Source organism: Rosa rugosa, chromosome 6 (assembly GCF_958449725.1).
Source record: "Rosa rugosa chromosome 6, drRosRugo1.1, whole genome shotgun sequence".
NCBI classification, from domain to species: Eukaryota; Viridiplantae; Streptophyta; class Magnoliopsida; order Rosales; family Rosaceae; genus Rosa; species Rosa rugosa.
The window spans coordinates 40,246,126-40,265,844 of record NC_084825.1 but is presented as its reverse complement, the minus strand read 5'-3'; the positions used below and the strand labels follow the sequence as shown (position 1 = coordinate 40,265,844).

General features: G+C 39.8%; 3 protein-coding genes and 1 non-coding gene across 10 annotated transcripts; 3 read left to right on the top strand and 1 right to left on the bottom strand.

The window, feature by feature from the left end:
• Positions 1–5,134: 5,134 nt before the first annotated feature.
• On the bottom strand, positions 5,135–8,327 carry LOC133715106 (putative F-box/LRR-repeat protein At5g38386). 5 transcript variants are annotated; one of them, XM_062141468.1, is made up of 6 exons: positions 8,227–8,277; positions 7,668–7,770; positions 7,213–7,334; positions 6,240–7,094; positions 5,991–6,140; positions 5,135–5,680 (listed from the first exon to the last, which is right to left on the bottom strand). In XM_062141468.1, exons 3-6 carry the CDS (start codon positions 7,255–7,257, stop codon positions 5,339–5,341), a joined length of 1,392 nt encoding a protein of 463 aa, XP_061997452.1. In that variant the 5' UTR covers positions 7,258–7,334; positions 7,668–7,770; positions 8,227–8,277; the 3' UTR covers positions 5,135–5,338. The 5 variants fall into 5 exon arrangements, with proteins under 5 accessions (XP_061997452.1, XP_061997453.1, XP_061997451.1 ...); XM_062141469.1 differs by having other exon boundaries at positions 7,668–7,775; positions 8,227–8,248; XM_062141467.1 differs by lacking the exon at positions 7,668–7,770 and having other exon boundaries at positions 8,227–8,327.
• Positions 8,328–8,390: 63 nt separating this feature from the next.
• On the top strand, positions 8,391–8,464 carry TRNAV-AAC (transfer RNA valine (anticodon AAC)). Its single transcript has one exon. It is a non-coding gene; the product is annotated as a tRNA-Val (tRNA).
• An 807-nt stretch (positions 8,465–9,271) lies between these two features.
• Positions 9,272–13,922, top strand: LOC133713926 (bifunctional fucokinase/fucose pyrophosphorylase). The gene is made up of 7 exons (XM_062139949.1): positions 9,272–9,755; positions 9,856–10,084; positions 10,321–10,679; positions 10,835–10,961; positions 11,066–12,079; positions 12,295–13,028; positions 13,337–13,922. Exons 1-7 carry the CDS (start codon positions 9,426–9,428, stop codon positions 13,733–13,735), a joined length of 3,192 nt encoding a protein of 1,063 aa, XP_061995933.1. The 5' UTR covers positions 9,272–9,425; the 3' UTR covers positions 13,736–13,922.
• A 238-nt stretch (positions 13,923–14,160) lies between these two features.
• Positions 14,161–16,716, top strand: LOC133713927 (protein LEAD-SENSITIVE 1). Of its 3 annotated transcripts, none has more exons than XM_062139952.1 (3): positions 14,161–14,327; positions 14,430–14,591; positions 15,882–16,716. In XM_062139952.1, exons 2-3 carry the CDS (start codon positions 14,498–14,500, stop codon positions 16,541–16,543), a joined length of 756 nt encoding a protein of 251 aa, XP_061995936.1. In that variant the 5' UTR covers positions 14,161–14,327; positions 14,430–14,497; the 3' UTR covers positions 16,544–16,716. The 3 variants fall into 3 exon arrangements, with proteins under 3 accessions (XP_061995936.1, XP_061995935.1, XP_061995934.1); XM_062139951.1 differs by having other exon boundaries at positions 14,162–14,327; positions 14,464–14,591; XM_062139950.1 differs by lacking the exon at positions 14,161–14,327 and having other exon boundaries at positions 14,354–14,591.
• Positions 16,717–19,719: the final 3,003 nt, after the last annotated feature.

Below are 19,719 nucleotides of genomic sequence, written 5' to 3'. Positions count from 1 at the left end.
GATAGAATCCGAAACTTGTTATGGAAACGCGTGGGCATATCCTTTCCCAATCAAGTAGTCATCTTAGTGAGCGTTTCAACCTCTTTGTAAAACTCGCTCCGTGGTCTAGAGCCACTTGACTTGGGTAAATAAAGTTCACCATGAACCTTCATGTATATTCCGTATCTAGATCCCCATAGAGATACGTAGTGACCACATTTGTAAGCTGCATGATCAGTTATTTGGAAACTACCAAACTGACAAGGTAGTGGAGTGCAATGACATCCATTACGAGAGAATATGTCTCATCGTAGTCGATTCTAGGGCGTTTTGTGAGAAGCCTTGCGCCATAAGGCGAGATTGCCATCTCTTTTTCTCATCACGCTTTCTAACGAAGACCCATTAGTCAATAGGTTTTATGTCAGGAGGTGTTGGCATTACTGACTCAAAAACCTTCCCCTTCGTTAGAGAATCCTTCTTAACCTGGATCGCATCTTTCCATTTAGGCCAAATTTCTCTACGTTGGTATTCATTCATCAACGGAGCGTGGTTTGATGTCATCAAACTCAACAAACTCATGCGCATGCGCAACTGCATCATCATTATGATAGAGTTTCTATCCCACGTCTCATGTACACTAGTGTAATTTTCATAGAGCTCTATCTTCTCAGGAATAGGTTCTGACGTTAAGGCGTCCCCCAACGATAACCATAATCCAGAAGATTCTCATGAGACGGATTTTGAATCTTGATGATCAAAGGATTGGAATGTGCCAAAGTATCCTTCGAACTCACGGGCCTCCCACGCATCCTAGCTGGAGCCATGGCCTGTAATGCCAAAGTGCCACTCTCTATGGCGTTGGCGCCATGCCTACCTCTGTGTAGGGTGGCTCTACGTCCTCTCGTAGGGATGTCCATCCTTGCAGGAATGTTTGCAGCATATTTGTTTGATCTCGTCACTTTAGTAGGGATCGAGATGAGACATAGTGGGGACAGGCCACGACAATTCCTGTCGTTCCTGGTGAACATCTGTGTTCTTATCTCCCCCTAACGATGGGAAGACTGTCTCATCAAAGTGACATCCGCAAATCTAGCGGTAAGGAGATCGCCATGCAAGGGCATTAAGTGGCGGATGATTGTTGGAGTCTCAAATCCAACTGAGTTGCTCATTCGTCTGTAAGGACCCATTATAGAGCGCTGTGGCGGCGCAATTGGCACATAAATGGCACACTCAAAGATGCGTAAGTACGATATTTGTACCCAATCACTAGCTGTAACGCAGAGGTAGATTGAATGGCAGTGGGTCGTAGACGAATTAGCATAGCTGCATGCGATATTGCATCACCCCAAGCGGATATAAGGAGGTTGGTGCGCATTACCAATGTCCGGACTACCATCGTAGTCGTTTTCGCGAGATCATTTGGGTGTGTCCATGAGAATATGATGTCCAACATCAATCCCATTGCAATATCCATCGAAAGTCTTCGATGTAAACTCTCTAGCATAGTCAAATCCAATTGACTGAATAGGATGATTCGGGGAGTGAGCCCGTTGTCATATGATGTGTGCTAGGAGTGTAGCATAAGTAGCATTACAAGTGGACAATAACACAACACGTGACCAGCATGTTTGCGTGTCAACCAACATCATGAGATATTTAAACGTCCGCAAGTTGGTTGAACTAGTCCACAGAATCTCCAGGGATTCTATGTAAGAACATAATGAGTATTTTTATATCCTTTGCATAGGACGGTCTCAGTCCTAATTTCCCTAAGGAACGGGCTTTGTAAACGAGCGAGAGGCTTGAGAAGTAACCAATGAGAATTTTGGTTAGGCCTGAGCGTCTGAAACGCTATTTGAAGCAAGTTGGTGATTGCAGCATCACCTAGGGCGCCATCACCATGATGGACGCCGTCCATGGCGTCATGGATAAGGACTGCGCTAGCCCTAGGCTGGTGGTGGACGGAGGCGGTGCCCTAGGCAGCTGCGTCGGTCACACTTAGTCCAGAAATCAACTTTTGATTCATGCTTCGTTTCGCTCGAAAGAAATTAATGATGTCCATGTGAAGTCTTTAGTAGACGGATCATCATATCATGACTAAGATGATCTATCCTGTCGTGACAAAGCCAATATGTGTCTAAATCCAAGAGATCTTCTCTCATAACTTTTATTGGATTAATAGCTCGAATAATGACATATAGTCCACTAGAGAGACACATAAACTTCTCTAAGATGCGCCTTTGTTCGCAATCATTAGAGGTATTGCAAAGGAACTCATTTCAGTTCTCTACATGCGTTTTCGCATGGAATCCATTGGCTACTCATAGGTGCGATTTGCCCTAGGAGCGTAGAGAGTTTTTGCGACAGTAATCAAGGTGCCTTTTGGAAAGGGAAACTTGGGCTATTCCATATCCTTGAATTAATACTGATGGCTCAGCCATCGTAGTCACAAAGTAATATGCTCAGAATCAAAATTGAGTCATAATGAAAAGAACTCGAAATTTTATTCATAAGCCAACGGAGTACATCATTGTCTCTTAACCATTAGGAGAATCTAACCCAAATGCTAGCGAATGCAAAACAAAGGTAGTCGTTTGACTTCTTTCGGTAACTCCAAAATAAATATGACCAGGTGAGTAGAGAGATGTCAGTGGAGCAAAGCTCGCTTAAGTACCACTTATCTCAAAACCTTCCTAGACATCACACTCATTTTGGATGAGCCTATGTGAAGAAAAAGTAAACCAATGGCATTTACTATAAAGTATATGACAATTGCCTATTACATCTCTTGGAAAATAAAGACTTAAACAGAATTGGTGATCTATTGATCCCAGCCAGATTTGTAGTCTTCAACCCTTCACTCTAGATCATCTTTTTGATCTTCTTGTTCCACATAGTGAGCTTCTCTTGCTTCACAATATGTTTTGTAGGCAGTGACAATTTCTTCACGAGCTCTACAAATGTGTGCCCAATGATCAGACACTCCACATCGAGAACATACATCTCTTTGCTCAAACTCCATTGATTGAGGAGCTTTGAAAGCGTTATTTAGATGGCTCTTAGTGTTGGTGGCACCACCAACATGGCCAGAGGCGTTGCCTCCCTCTCTCTTTCCACGTTGACCTCTTCGGTTCCGTGTTCGCCTATTTTGCGATTACCTTCCCAAGTAGAGCGATTATATGGACCAAAAAGTCCAGAAGTATCCCTAATGTTAGGGTTTCGCTCTTGGCGTCTTCTCTTAGGGGCGCGACTATAATTGGATTCCGGAATATGCTCTATTTCCACGGATCTCGAATTATAGCTCTTCACAAGGATGTTGTCATGCTTTTCAGCGACATTCATAGCTCCAATGAGCTCATGAAACCTTGTGATCCGTCCTGCAGTAACATCAATTCGATAGTTCTTAGCAACCATCAATGCAGAGACGGGGAAGGTAGAGAGAGTCTTCTCAATCAACATCGCATTTGTGATCTCTTTACCACAGAATTCCATTAAGGATTTAATGTGAAGTGCTTCCGAGTTGTAGTCAAGAACTGACTTGAAATCACAGAAGCGGAGGCTATGCCATCTCACTTCTAGGTCAGGAAGCAGAGAGTCACGGACTTTGCCAAATCTTTCTTCGAGTGAGACCCATAGCCTTCTGGGGTCTTCTTCATTCATACACTCGTACTGGAGCGAATCATCCATATGATGAGTCATTAGGATGATGACTTTCGCCTTATTTGCCTCTAAGGCTGCTCTATTTGCTTCCAAAGCTTGAGCTTGCTCAACAGTTAGCACGTCTTGCCTAGGCTCGAGAATCGTATCCAGGATTCCATTGGCCTTGAGATGCTGGCGGATATCACGAACTCACCTGTGATATCCAGAGCTAGTTGTTCCCAATGGAGCAAAGTCCAATCTGTTCAGGTTACTCATCCTGAAAGAGAACAAGAAAAGGAGTTAGTTTCGGAGCGTAAAAGGCTACCACGAAAACATATAAAATTTCTGATCATAGTCGCTTCCAAGAAATTCGATTCCAAGAGGAGTTGGATTAGATCGAAACAATGATGTCTGCGGTCGATCGTTTTATCTTAACAAACTCTAAGTTTGGAGGACTCTACAAGCTCCAAGCTTGGAGTGAGCACGAACCCCCACAGTTCGGCTTAATTTGGTCTCCCCTATGATAAAGAAAGGGGGGTAGAAGAAGGGAGGTTGCAAGTCCCCGAGAAAAAGAAGAGAAAAACAATAAAAACTTCAAAAACGGGAACTTTTAGAAAAGTTTACCTTGAAAAGTTGCCGGAAATCTTGACCGGAAAAATTGGCCAGAAAAAGTCGCCGAAAAGTTGACCGGAAACTGTCAACCGGCGTTGACCAGAGTTGAACGGTGCTGACGTGGCTGCTGACCGCTTGCTGACTGTGCTGCTGACGTGGCTTGCGTCAGTGGGCCGTGGCTTGGGCTGCAGCTTGGGCTGCCTCTTCCTTTGAATGGTGCTTTCATTGATAATATGGGTCTCTTTATATAGAGGATTACAAACATAGAGATAGAGTTGTACATGGAAATATAATCGTACATTGATTGGATATCTCTTAAGATTCTCCGAGAATATCTCTAATATAAACCCTATTTCAACTAGAGCAAGTAACCTCGAGTTTGGGCCAGACACATATTCTGGATTTACTTGAACAGAACACATATTGTCTGCATTGTATCTGGTACACAAGATTTTTTCAACGTATTTGTTTTTTTTTTCCCTATATTTAAAATCTTATTAGAATCAATCAACTTCTAAAACTACCATCTTCAAAAGTATCAAAATGAATTGCATTGTACGAAGTTCTTGTAGCTTCAAATTATAACAAATCAAAAGTATTTTCAATCTAGATGTCGTACATGAAATTTGTAGTTTGGTAGCTTGTGTGGTAATATGTTATCGTCTATAATTACTTATCTACCTAATACTTCACCACAAAGAGCTTGGACAATAAACAACAGAACTAGTTTTTGGCGGGATAAATCTAACTTCGTCGTAACTCGAGTTAAATTCATACTGCACCTCCACTTCAATCTAACCTGCTGCAGCACTCAACAGTCAACACCATATTTGAGGACGAGAAAATTTCAACACCATACATATTCATCCGGTAATGTGCCTGCTGAAAGTAAAGGCACTGAAAGTAGAGGTAAGCAGCTTTAAGTTTAAGAGTTATGAGTGACTGTCCTACACATTACACGGCACGAAGATAAGTCTGTCGAACAGCAATATTTTCCGTCAATACATACATATTTGGTAGAAGCAAGAAGGAAACAACGAATTAAAACGGAAACAAAACAAAGATATGAGAGAGTGCAGAAACTGGAACAAAACGACTGTTGTGCATACTACAGGCAGACAAATTCTACACTTGATGGCACTACTTTTCTAATAAAGTGCATAGCATGATCTCTGGCCTCTTCTTCAAGCTTGACCTCTTCAATTCTCTTATTCGCTCTGGTACCATGATGTGCCCAATTCCGGGCAGGATCAATAACAATTTTGTCTAGCGCAACAACATTCTTTACTATATAGTTGACAAGCTCAACAGTAGTTGAAGCATGACGATACCCTAGTATTTCTACAACCTTGATGTTACGATGTGGACATTTCTCAGTGTAAATGCCATAGCATAGTCCTTTAAACATTTTCTCTCCTTCTGTTGGGTTAAATGGAAAGGAGAATTCCAACTGCACGAAGAAAAACAATTTTTTAAGGTACACGCAACAAGATGCACAAGGACCATTAAGTTTACAGCTCACACATAGAATCGCCATTAACCTCAGATCTCCAATCCAATAAAGGTGAAAAACTACAAAATCATGCATGTTTCATAGCATATGAAACAAGAAACATGCAACAATGAAAAATGTGAATTAAGTAGTGATTTCTTTTATTCCACTACGAATTTGAAGGAACTTCAACCAATATTCCTTTTGTCTATATAAGGTTTCAAGTCTTTTCTGCATTGCCATTTAAGAAATATGTATGAATAAATACCTTCAAAACGAGCCTCTGCAAATTAGGAAATGCCTTCATGAAAGAGGTTAGCACAGGAAGAGTACTCTGGCAAGCATCTGCACAGACTCTTACTTCTAAATTCTTGAGATTTGGTAGTACAGGGAAATTCTTTTGGTGGACCTGCACGAACTGAACCAAACAAGGAGTAGGGAGGTAGGTAGACAATCAAACAAAATGAAGAGAAAGAAAAAAGAAAAAGAAAACTACACATTATAATTACATACTAACCATGGGGATATCCAGCATGAGAGTCTGTAGCTGATTTATGCAGCAAGAAAGATGGGTGAAGGCAAGTCTCATGGATTCATCGGTAAACCCATCATAACAAATGGATACCTCAATCAGCAAAGGCACATTACTGAGATCCAATTCTATGGGACGTCCACTATAAGACAAAGAAACAAGGTTTGCATCACGAATCTGAATCCTTTTGATGTCACCACAATATCTTATCTCCAAATACTTGAGTGCAATGGATGGATCGACAACGCTTAACTCAACCAAATTGTTGGCATAATACACTGAAACTTGTTCAAGAAAAGGGCAGTTTCGCAACATGCACTCAAGAACATCTCCAGTCACATTAACGCATTCCAAATGAAGAACTTTGAGGGATTCAAAGCTAAAGTGTTCAGAGGACGTTTCTAGGTAGTTTGAAAATGTGTAATGTTTTGCATCATATAATCTCGTCACAAAATCCAACACCAGAACTTGAACTCTCTTTTTCATTGCAAACTGAATCCATTTATCAATTGAACTAGTAAAACGGTTATCCAGACCAAGGAAGCAAACCCTAAATTGTTCCAAGTCCTCCTGCTCTCTATGCTGTTCCACCACATGATTGACCCAATCTACATATTTAGAGCTTTCCTGGTCTTTGAGTTCTTGGTTGTACTCCCAATAATAACGCCGTACAGTTTCATCAGCATCAAAATTGAGATTTTTAGTGGATGCCCACATATAAAGCCAACGCCGAGAAAGGGTACTGGTAGCTCCAGCTTCCTTTAGTGGCAAGAGAGACAAGATTCTAACCAGAATTTCATCCGGCAGCTCACTGATTCTGTCCACCAACTTGTACGCATCCTTAGTTTACATAAATAAACAAAAAGAAGCACATTTCAGACTAGTTAGATAACGAGGAAAAAAACTGATGCAAAATTAGTATTCCGTGTAGGAGAAAGAAAAGCAGCCTCAGTGCTACCTTTCCTTGAACAGAACTAGAAATTAGGCAAGCTCTTTTCTCCATTTCAGGAAGGTAGCTATGGTGCTGACTTGTTCGACGGTCAGGGATACCTTCTGTGGAAGGAAACTGACTCTGAACCCCTAGAGTGAAGAGGAGAGATTAGGAGCCATAAAAAATTTTACATAAGAAACAGGTTGAGAATGTACAAAAGCTTGGATAATTTTCAAGCATCAGAAAGGAATCTCATAACTCATAAACATATCAATTGTCAACCGTAAAGCACAATCGAGCTACCAGCCTGCCACACATCATAACTCCATATCAATAAATCAATTGACCACCGGCTATAGCACAATGAAGCTACCAAACCTCCAGTTTCAAACCTGAACTTGCTATCCTAATCACATGCTTCCAAATTTGAACCAAAGATAAAAAAAGAAATCCCACTGAGCTAAACGTGACGTGAATTATACCTTCTTACTTGAAACTGGAAAGGTAGTTTCCCCTGCAAAAGTTTCTGATACTCTTCCAAATCACCCTAAAAGCTCTCATGTAATAACTGTACTCCAAGAGATCCTGGACTAATTGATATTACCATAGAATTTGAAAATCATAATATTCCAATTGTCCACAAAAACATTCCAAGTAATCTGAGAATTCATATTACAAGCATGCAGTAGTGCATAACAATAAGCCCCATACACCCAAACATTTCTTCATTCAAAGTAATCATACACCTGGATAATGATCTTGCAGTTAACTCTACCATAGTTTTGAAGCTACTTTAATCCATTTTTGTTTTTCAAGGCTACTAATTTAATCATAATTGAGTACCCATTTCATTGAAACACCAACTTAGAAAAGTAAAAGATACAGTAAAGCCGAAGAAGCAAAAACCCCAATACAGAGAAACCAGACAAGGAACCAAAACCCTATAGTATGAAATTCTATACAGTAGTGAACATTGATACTATCATCAAGAAAATGATGACCCAGCAACACATAAAGTTGAGGAACAAGAAATGAGCTCACCTGGGTTTAGATTGAAAAGTTGATACAAGCTCTCAGTGAAGTGAGTGTTCTTTACCCCAAGAAAATGCAGAAGGGAGAAAAAGGTAAAGTTTTAACATAACCTTAGCAGTTGAGTACTAAACGGACTGTATATAAACTTTTGTGTGGTACTTATGAGCATCAAAGGTTTCGTGGTGTAGTTGGTTATCACGTCAGTCTAACACACTGAAGGTCTCCGGTTCGAACCCGGGCGAAGCCATTGGAATTTTGTTTTTTTGACTTTTTCCTTCTTCTTTTTTTATTTTTTAGAACATTTCATTTTCAACCATAGCATTTACAAAAGAAAATTAATTTGTTGAATGCTTTTGTTACTTCAATATTAAATTCTCTTCCCTTGTGATAATGTAATGTAAGCAAATCGTGATAGCTCCTTCACTTAGATTACGCTTTTCGTAACAAATTTTGGTAATGTTGAATGGACATTTCTCATTTATAATTTCAGACGAAGAGAACATGTTAAATTTTAAGGAAGTGAAATTCACAGTCCGTATTTTACAATCCACACTTTATGTTTCGTTTTTTTAATATATTAAGTTTTTTCTGTTTATAGTGTGAATTATAAAACATGTGACGTTAAAATACTTAAAAAAGAAACATGAAGTGTGGATTATATTAAATAAGAAGTATGAATTTCATTTTTCAAATTATAGCATAAAGAATTAATGTTGTTTTTTTGGAATTTTAATTAATTTTGGTTTTAATAATTAGAAAACCGATATCATATCTACCACAGGTTGGCCGAGCGGCTTAGCATGGAACTCTTGTGTCTAGCGCTCGAGTTCCAACTCCCATCAGGTTTGAAGCACATTCTGGCTCGTGCGCCTACGGCAGAGCGATTAGTCTAGCTTTGTTGAAATACCCTCGTGAACCTCGATCCAAATACTGACTGTGTGTATTACTAACTCGCTATCGTAACCGAAGTGGCTTAGTAGAGAATAGTTAAATAAGCGTAGCCATTGGCTCCCCCGTACTTATTATGAAGTTGCCTTTTTCAACTGGAGAAATTATCTACCGACAAAAACTGGACAGGTGAATGATCCTCTGTTATTACCTGCAGTACAGTTTTCTGTTATAAATCATCGCCTCCTCTTCTGACACTACACTACTACTAGTCTACTCTACTACACAATCAGAATCACAATCACAATCTCCACCGGAAAATGGAACCCCGATTTGCGCGGACCAAACAGAAATCCGACGTGGCAGCCGTCCTCCGCAAATCATGGTACCGTCTCCGCCTCTCCGTCCGTCACCCCTCCCGCGCCGCCACGTGGGACGCCATCGTCCTCACGGCCGCCAGCCCCGAGCAAGCCCAGCTCTACCACTGGCAGCTCCACCGCGCCAAGCGTATGGGCCGCATCGCCCCCTGCACCGTCACCCTCGCCGTCCCCGATCCGCTCGGCCAGCGCATCGGCTCCGGCGCCGCCACTCTCCACGCCATTCGCGCCCTCGCCCTCCACTACCGCAAATTAAGGGACCCAAACTCCCAGGTAACAGAATGCAATTGGCTAATAACAGTTTGGTCTTGATTAAAAATGGATGAAATTTAGGATAAAAGTAGCTTCCTTTACTGTGTTTTGTTTCGAACAGGTGGAGCGAAGTGGAGATGGTGAAGTGGTTAGCTACATTGCGAAAAGGCATATATTGTTGCTTCATGCTGGAGGGGACTCTAAAAGGGTGCCGTGGGCGAATCCCATGGGGAAAGTTTTCCTGCCACTTCCTTATCTGGCAGCTGATGACCCTGATGGGCCGGTCCCGCTGCTTTTCGATCACATACTTGCAATTGCTTCTTGTGCAAGACAAGCTTTTAAAAATGAAGGTTATTTTGCTAAATCATTACATCTTTAAAGTCGAACTGAACATCATGATCACATGATATGCAAATAGATACTCTGTTTTTATCTTTGATTCATAATGTCGGTATCTCTTTTTGGTGTGTCTGTTGTTATCTGTGAAATATAATGATATTGCTGCTGTGGCTTTTGGTGAATGATACTTGGGTTCATTTCTCCCAGAATCATATATGTTCACGTAATGATGTTACTGTCTTTGCAGGGGGAATGTTTACCATGACTGGAGACGTACTTCCATGTTTTGATGCCTCCAATTTGGTGCTTCCAGAGGACACATCCTGTATCATCACAGTTCCTATCACCCTCGATATTGCGTCTAACCACGGTGTTGTTGTGGCATCTAAGAGTGGAAATGCTGAAAATAATGTCAATCTAGTTGATAACCTCTTACAAAAGCCTAGTGTAGAGGAACTTGTTAAGCACAATGCAATTCTTGACGATGGCAGAGCACTTCTTGATACTGGATTAATAGCGGTTAGAGGTAAAGGGTGGGAGGAGCTTGTTACACTTGCGTGTTCCTGCCAGCCAATGATTTCAGAACTTCTGAAGACCAAAAAGGAGGTAAGTGTATGGTTTACAATAAAGTCAACTGGATTTTTATTGGAAGCTTTGTAGTAATATCCTGTACACAGGTTTCATTAATTATATGATACTCATCGACTTTCAGAAAGCTTTGAATGACATCCTTTTTTTATTTTTATTTTTATTTTTTTCAGATGAGTTTATATGAAGATCTTGTAGCAGCTTGGGTACCTGCAAAGCATGACTGGTTGCGGCTACGCCCCTCAGGCGAAGAACTTGTCAGCAGATTAGGAAAGCAGAAGATGTACAGCTACTGTGCTTGTATGTGTAACATTGATGCCAGCATCCAAATCTTAAATTTCTCTCTTATTTTCAATGCCTATATGATATATATTTTCAATATCAGCTTCTTGATTTAACTGCAGATGATTTGTCGTTCTTACATTTTGGAACCTCCAGTGAAGTTTTGGATCATCTGAGTGGAGCTGGTTCGGGACTGGTGAGTCGAAGACACCTTTGTTCTATCCCGGCAACCACTCTATCTGACATAGCAGCATCTGCTGTTATTCTTGCTAGCAAAATTGCACCTGCTGTCTCAATTGGGGAAGATTCTCTTATATATGACTCAACCATTTCCAGTGGGATACAAATTGGTTCCTTGTCCATAGTTGTTGGTATTAATGTTCCAGTCATAAGTGGTAATGCAGCAGAATATCCATTTAGGTTCATACTTCCGGATCGTCATTGTCTTTGGGAGGTTCCCTTAGTAGGATGCACTGGAAAAGTAATAGTGTATTGTGGCCTTCATGACAACCCCAAAATTTCACTCTCTAAAGACGGAACTTTTTGTGGGAAGCCCTGGAGGAAGGTCTTGTATGATTTAGGAATTGAAGAAAATGATCTTTGGAGCTCAACTGGTAATCAGGAAAAGTGTTTATGGAATGCAAAGATATTCCCTATTCTTTCTTATTTTGAGATGCTAAGTGTGGCAACTTGGTTGATGGGCTTGAGTGATAAAAAATCTGAGGAGTTGCTTTTGCTGTGGAGAAGTTCATCCCGTGTCAGCTTGGAGGAGTTGCATAGATCAATTGATTTTTCAAAAATGTGTACAGGTTCCATTAATCATCAAGCAGATCTTGCGGCTGCAGTCGCTAAATCTTGCATTAATTATGGCATGCTTGGATGCAACTTGTATCGTTTGTGTGAAGAAATTCTGCAAATGGAAAATGTAGGAGTCAAGATATGTAATGATTTTCTAGATCTTTGTCCCACACTCTTGGAGCAGAACAGTAAGATTCTTCCCAAAAGCCGTGCATACCAGGTTCAAGTTGATCTTCTTCGAGCATGCAGCAACGAAACAGCAGCATGTAAATTGGAGAACAAAGTTTGGGCTGCAGTTGCTGATGAAACTGCTTCAGCAGTAAAATATGGTTTCAAAGGTAGGAGTTCATTATTTATATCCCACATTGCATAATTTAGGGAAACAAGGAAGAAAATTCTCTCATACAATTCTAAACTCTCTGATTACTCATTCATTTCTGTCACCCTAAGTCTCTGAGTAATACATGGTGCATATCATCTATCGCTCTGGAGTTCCATATCTGATATCCTATCAAAGTTACTCATAATATTTTTTCTTGTCTATGATCTGTAGAACATCTCTCAGATGCCCCCATAAATATACCTCCTCCAGCTTGTAAGAACAATGATTTTAATGGCTCTGTGGATGATTTTTTCAATCCTAGAAGGGTGAAGGTTGAATTGCCGGTTCGTGTTGATTTTGTTGGGGGTTGGAGTGACACTCCTCCATGGAGCTTGGAGCGTGCTGGTTGTGTCTTGAATATGGCAATAAGTTTGGAAGGTTCTCTTCCAATTGGCACCATCATAGAGACAACAAAAGCTACTGGTGTCTTTGTCAGTGATGATGCTGGAAATGAGTTGCACATTGAAGACTTAACCTCAATTGCTACTCCATTTGACCACAGTGATCCATTTCGGCTTGTTAAATCTGCACTGCTTGTGACTGGCATAATTCATGAAAATGTTCTGGCATCAGTGGGCTTGAAGATTACAACTTGGGCCCATGTTCCTCGTGGCAGCGGCTTGGGGACTTCTAGCATCTTGGCAGCTGCTGTTGTGAAAGCACTTCTGCAGATTACTGACGGTGATGAAAGTAATGAAAATGTTGCACGACTTGTTCTGGTATTAGAACAGCTTATGGGGACAGGTGGTGGCTGGCAGGATCAAATTGGGGGTCTCTACCCTGGCATTAAGTTTACTGCAAGTTTTCCTGGAATTCCGCTGCGACTACAAGTCATCCCACTTTTGGCTTCTCCTCCATTAGTTTCAGAGTTGCAGCAACGCTTGCTTGTGGTATTTACTGGTCAAGTATGTCACAGCCTTCCTTTCAAACTTGAATCTGCATTAAGACTCTCTTTGCAGTACCAATAACTGGATGCAGAGAGCATCACACAACGCCTTGGTTTTATAAATCTATGGCCAAGTTCTGTCTCTCTCTCTCTCTCTCTCATGTGTGCACGAAAATACTGTGTTTGTTGGACTGTGGCTAAAGCTATGTTGTTAAGTGGCGCCTGGCATGTGACATATTGTCCACAAGTTATGTTGTCAATTCCATAGGTCTAAGCTCATGTTATGTTCTTCTCACCTGAAATATATGCAATGTAATTTCCATGCAGGTTCGACTAGCACACCAAGTCTTGCAAAAGGTGGTAATCCGATACCTTCGAAGGGACAGCCTTCTCGTATCCAGCATCAAGCGCCTTGCCGAACTGGCTAAGATCGGGAGAGAAGCTCTGATGAATGGCGACATAGACGACCTTGGGGACATAATGCTAGAGGCATGGAGGTTACATCAAGAACTCGACCCTTACTGCAGTAACGAGTTTGTCGATAGACTCTTTGAATTCGCACACCCCTATTGCTCCGGCTACAAGCTCGTCGGTGCCGGTGGTGGAGGATTTGCCTTGTTACTCGCCAAGGATGCCGAGCATGCAAAGAAACTAACACATTTGCTGGAAAAAGATTCAAACTTTGACGTCAAAGTATACAACTGGAACATCTCCTTAGATAAGTAGAGTCATACACATCTTATTACAAGGTGCATTACTATATTTTCTAGATTGATTCTTGGTTTCTCACACATTCTTCATTCATTCGAAATTCTGTATACTAATAAGTACCAGAAACAGATGCCCGTAAATTCGTAAGTACCACATTGTTTTATTCTAAACACATTGTATCTAATATCGTTCATGATCCAAATGAACTTTGGCTGGAGCACATATGGTTCTTTTTTCTTCTTTCTTTTCTAAGAGGACGTTATCATAGTATTTCTCACGCTTCATAAAAAGGAGAAAAAGAACACTCATGCCAAGCGGCAAATATGAAAGTTGAGACATGTATAACGTGGGAACAATGCAAAGAATCCAAAGCATTCAGCTTTTCTTGGCCATAAATGTCGGTGTTTATAATGGAACAAAATAAAATTTAAGAGTCGTTGGGCTTCACACTATTGGATATTGCCCACTTGTTCTTCAAAGACCCCAAGTCAAGTCGGAGTGGAAACTAAAGGGTCATCATCACATAAACACCTACCCATCATCGTCATCATGAATATAAATGAAATTTCTATGCAGTTTCGGTAAAGGTGGTTAACCTGATTCCTTGGTACGCGAATCTTTCTTTTCTATGCTTCTCTGTATATGTTGGGTTTTTTGTTTGAAGTTTGTGACGATGTGGGACTGTTATGTACGTTTTATCTTTTTGTAGAGTCTGTTTTTGATTTGGTTTCTTGTGCTAGCAGAGCAGAAGAGGGTGAGAGAGAGAGAGAGAGAGAGATGGGTCTGCTGAGTAACAAAGTTGAGAGGGATGAGATCAAGCCAGGAGATCACATCTACACTTACAGAGCTGTCTTCACCTACTCTCACCATGGTTACACTCTTCTCTCATTTTTTGTTTCAGGGATTTTTTATTTCGTTTTGAAGAATTGCACAATGTGGATTCATTGTGTGGTATTGTTGTTTCTGGGTTATTCTTGTTGTTTGTATCAAAATGCTTTCTGGGTTTCAATTTCATTTTCTGATTATTTGCTTTTGGGGTTATTTTGTGAGGTGTGAATTAAAAATTTATGGTCTTCATTTCAAAGTCTGTGCCTTTGCAATTCTGCTATTGTATCTTGACTTGTAAATTTCTTTGCTTGCAAGTTTATGGTTGCGGATTCCTTAAGGACTCTCACTAATCCACGGAACGAATGATTATTGAAGAGAAGAATTTTAAGATTCTTGAGATATCAATTCACTTCTAGTTGAGTCCTTATTGAAGTTTAGATCTCCCTCAGTTGGGAGATTCTACCATTGACTTTTTGGAAATAATTGCTATGACGTTTCTACTTTCCCAGAGTGAGGCAGCTGCTAATTATTGTGTGATGTGACTGAATCTTCTATTGTGCGTTGATAATTCTCCATTTAGGTGGTCTGAATCTGATTTAGTGATTCCTACTGGTCAATTTTGGTTTGGTATCATCGCATACCTTTCAGTATTCATAATATGTTTGTAAATTACCCTTGTTGCTAGTTACCATGGAGGTTGGAAATTCCCGTGTTTTGACTTTATGCACTCAATCTAGCCGCAGAAAGGTTTCTAAACACTACTACTGTTTCAAAGAGTTTGTTGGATAGTTTGTATGGCTCAATAAAGGGATAACAGAATTGGACACCAATTTTTGTTCCTCCCCTTGTTGTGGGATAGATCCTCCTTGGTTGTTTTCTTTAACTGTGTGTAACCCATCAATCGTTTCTGAACTCGAGATTTTTCTATCATAATTAGGACTCTAGAAACAGAGATCCCTGAAAATATCCCAGTTCTTAGGTAGTAGAGTAGATAGGTACTATGGATCTGGAATTTACCCGGAGATATGTCTGAATTTATTCTGACCTAATTGTATATCATTGTCATCATCATCTGCTATAAGGATTCTTTTACCTGATTTGTGCTTTCCATTTAAATCGTATCAGTTGTGTTCATTCCATCAGTCCATCTAATATACGACTACTATTTAGTGTATCCTGCTCACAATTTCTCTTTCGTAACATTTATGTTGTAGGTCCTTCCAGTATTTTTGCTCCCTTGTGTTACTCCAGTGCTTCTATCAACTCTTTTCTTTTTGCTCTGTATGCTTGGATCAAGTTTAGTCGTAAGTGTACTGTATATCATACTGTGCAGGTATTTATCTAGGAGGAAGCAAGGTGGTGCATTTTACACCGGAGAAAAAGCCTAGTTCAAGCACTGGCAAATCTTATGATTCAATGTCCTGTCCCACCTTTCCTGACTGTGGATTCAGGCAACCCAATAGTGGTGTTGTCCTTTCATGCCTCGATTGCTTCCTGAGAAATGGATCCATTTACTGCTTTGAATATGGGGTTACCCCTTCAATTTTCCTATCCAAAGTACGGGGTGGCACATGCACCACTGCAGCATCTGACTCCCCTGAATCTGTTATCCACCGTGCTATGTATCTTCTTCAGAATGGATTTGGCAATTACGACGTCTTTCAAAATAACTGTGAGGATTTTGCAATGTATTGCAAAACTGGTCTCCTGATAATGGATAAGCAGGGAGTCGGAAGAAGTGGCCAAGCTGCTTCCGTTATTGGTGCCCCACTGGCGGCCATGCTTTCTTCTCCTCTAACGTTGTTGATGCCAGGCCCAGTTGGTGTTGCTACCGCAACAGCCGGGATGTACTGTATAAGCAGGTATTCGACTGACATTGGTGTCCGAACTGATGTGATCAAGGTGGCCGTGGAGGATTTGGCTGTGAATTTGGGGTGGACAACTCACCATGAGGAAGAGGCCAAGGATAGTGAAGCTCCTTTGATACAGCTGTGAACATGATCTGTGCAATTGCATGTATAAAATTTGTAGTTGGTGTTAAACCAAAGAAAAGAAACATAAGCATTTGTTGGCACTAATGCCTGAAGTTCTGATGTGGGATTTACAAATCCATTTGTTCATTGTGACACAGTTGCTTTCTTGTTTATGCATAAAATGTTGAAAGCTTATCCCTGCCTATTGTGTGTACAAGCACATGTGATAATTTTTTTATTTTTTATTATTTTATAAATCCGCACAGAAACATTTTATTATATCACTGCAAGAAAAATGTGGTGCAGAAAACAAAGTCATGCATTGCTTTAACCAAGCACTGAACAAGACAGGGGAAGAAAGGGAGGAAGGAATTATATTCTTTATAGCCTAATGGGGGCAATACTGATTTTAAGAAAATACATATTTATGACACGTTTATTTATTTGGAATAGATATGGAGATGGATGAATAGTATGGAGATGGAGGAATAGAAACTAAGTTCTCCTGCATTTACCAACATCAAGAATCCGGATATGAGAATGAGTGTGGGTCCCACATCAATATCAAAAATCAAGTCCTGAATATTCAGGAGTCTGATAATCAAGGGGAGAGTAAGCATTCGGAATGAATCCACAGGAATGAATTTTTTCTACCAAAAATATCCTTGCGTATTTTCATTACCTCTATTTACATAGATTTTTTTCTTTCTCTTATTATTATTATTATTATAACATACCAGCTACATATATACTGCATATGATATTATGATTATCATATGTTATAGAGTAATTCTTACATAACTTTTCTGACCTTTGATGTTTTGTAAAATAAGGTTTCGGCCCCTTATAAAGTAGAGGGCATTTCATTAATCATACTACTTTGTACACAATATCACTAATGGTTAATAAGCAGCATAATTAAAATGATTCATTCCAATACAAATTCCTTTTCTTTCCCGTAAGGTTGTATCTAATTCATGAATTTCTCCATTCCAACTAAGTAAACAAGTCATTAGAAAGCATGTTATATCCTAAATTTTAGGAGCTTTGATAGGACCATTGGCGTTTTTTATTTTACTTTATTTTTTTTTTATGCAAATTGTTTACATGTCAAAAAAAACGCATCCACATTAACCTAAACTTTAAGCCTTATTGAGCCCCCTATCATTACTCATTATATATATTCCACCAACACAAGCCATAACAATGTCATTCACTAGCCTAAAAACCCAAGAAACAAAATAACATTAAACCAACCAATTATGGTGGAAAAATTCTTGAAACTAGTTAAAGTCAACTCATTTTGAAATGTTTTTACCTAAATCTGGCTTGATTGTGCAGCAGAACATAGCACTTGGGTCAGGGCCATGAAAAAGTTTCCAAAGACGCAAATGGTGGATAACCAAACACGAGATTATGATCTTCATTTAATTCTTCTACGTATTGTAGACCTTGATCAGATAGTGGTAATAGAGGCTTACCAATTCCTTGTTGAATACTCTTTTGATCAAGTAAAGAAGAAGGCGCTGATGAAGGTTTACTATCAACTGCATCATCTGGTTGGACACTCTTTTCACTTTTTCCATGAGAAAATGTCATTGGTTGTGGTCTACCATCAAGTGATTGCACAATAAATTTTTGATCCGGAAATTGCCTACCACATTTCTGATCAGAACATGCCCTCATCATTGATTCTGATGTGACATTGTCCTTGACATTGCCACGAATTACTCTAATATATGCCAGAAAATGTCTCAACTATATGTCCTAACTCAGAATTTTGGTAATCTCGTGCTAGAGGTCAAGAAGTTTAACGGTTTGGAAGAGAGAAAAATTATATCATAAATTTTAGTAATTGTATTGGTCATCCAAAGGAAAAACGCTCGATACAAGTCCTATTGTGTGGGACAAAGAAATAAATTCCATCACACCATACATAAAATGGGTCATCCAAAGGAAAAATTCCTGGTATAAATTTTATTGAGTAGTATATATAAACGTGAGCACACCATATATAAAATTACTGATAATGAGATTGTTTGTGTGATCCTATGTTTAAACACACACACACACATACATTTTTTCTATACTAACGAGGTCTGTTCCTTAGCTAAGGAACGGATTTCCATATTTTGACCATTTTTCGATCACATATTCACATTTTAACCGTTCAGTCATAATATTTGGCACCTTGCATCCAAACACAATTAATTCTTATACTCAGGAATTAGCTAATTACGTGTGTAATCAAAATTGTTCTAACATATTGAAACAACACAGGATGTGTTTGTAATACAAGATGAGCAAAATCCAACAAATATATATCTAGAACCTCATACTAAGAAACTGTCCCAATTACAGCATTTACAAGGCCCTGAAACAGAGTGCAAGATCCATATATACATCTAACGTCGTTGTGCACTTCTCACAGGCATCACTAATGGAACTTCTATATGAACCCGAGGAATGCAGGTCCAGAGACATCATGGCCAAGCTGAACCAAAAGACCTAACACCAATGTCCTCTGCATGCTAAACAAAGGACGATCGATACCAGGACTGTCAAACTGTCAAGTTCGATAATCTGCCTCAAATTTCTCTTATCACTCATACTCGAGAGCGAATCATTAACTCGAGTGATATGAGTCACCACTCGTCTTTCATTATCATATATATAAATGTGGCACTCGATGCTGCCTCCACAACACCTAGGAATTCATGTCAAAAATTGATCTCATAACTCGTGATCCTCGACCTGTTAATGATTCCAGAAACTCGTTTCTCAACTTTATCGAAAGTAGAGGCATACCACAAGTAAAATGACCTCTGAATCTTGAACAACTCCAGTCTTTTTTTGTCCCCAGAACTGCAGATGCAGTACATGTGAGTCGGCAAACGATCACTGGAGTTATAATACCAATTATAAAGTTAGGAAAGTTAATGAGTGAATAACAAGAAGACAAAAACCAGGAGGTCTTCACTATCCTTGCAGGACTCGATACTTGGTGTGGGGGTAGTCAACGACTTTGATCCGCCTTCATGACAATTAAACGTCGTCATAAGTGTGCGAGTAATGACGATCATAAATACGATGAAAACTACCATTGTAAATGCTGCAATGATGCAATGAAGAAGGCTAATAAACACGGCATGATGGCGATCATAATAACGCGGCATGATGGCGATCATAATAACGCAG

Bases quoted from the DNA above. Each gene is read 5' to 3' on its own strand.
- LOC133715106 (XM_062141467.1), bottom strand. From the start codon at position 7,257: ATGGAGAAAAGAGCTTGCCTAATTTCTAGTTCTGTTCAAGGAAAG. The intron at 7,095-7,212 runs GTAGCACTGAGG...ATGTAAACTAAG, and splicing joins CTAGTTCTGTTCAAGGAAAG to GATGCGTACAAGTTGGTGGA. The intron at 6,141-6,239 runs GTTAGTATGTAA...TGTTTGGTTCAG, and splicing joins TCATGCTGGATATCCCCATG to TTCGTGCAGGTCCACCAAAA.
- LOC133713926 (XM_062139949.1), top strand. From the start codon at position 9,426: ATGGAACCCCGATTTGCGCGGACCAAACAGAAATCCGACGTGGCAGCC. The intron at 10,680-10,834 runs GTAAGTGTATGG...TATTTTTTTCAG, and splicing joins TTCTGAAGACCAAAAAGGAG to ATGAGTTTATATGAAGATCT. The intron at 10,962-11,065 runs GTATGTGTAACA...ATTTAACTGCAG, and splicing joins GATGTACAGCTACTGTGCTT to ATGATTTGTCGTTCTTACAT.
- LOC133713927 (XM_062139950.1), top strand. From the start codon at position 14,363: ATGTTGGGTTTTTTGTTTGAAGTTTGTGACGATGTGGGACTGTTATGT. The intron at 14,592-15,881 runs GTTACACTCTTC...CATACTGTGCAG, and splicing joins CTTCACCTACTCTCACCATG to GTATTTATCTAGGAGGAAGC.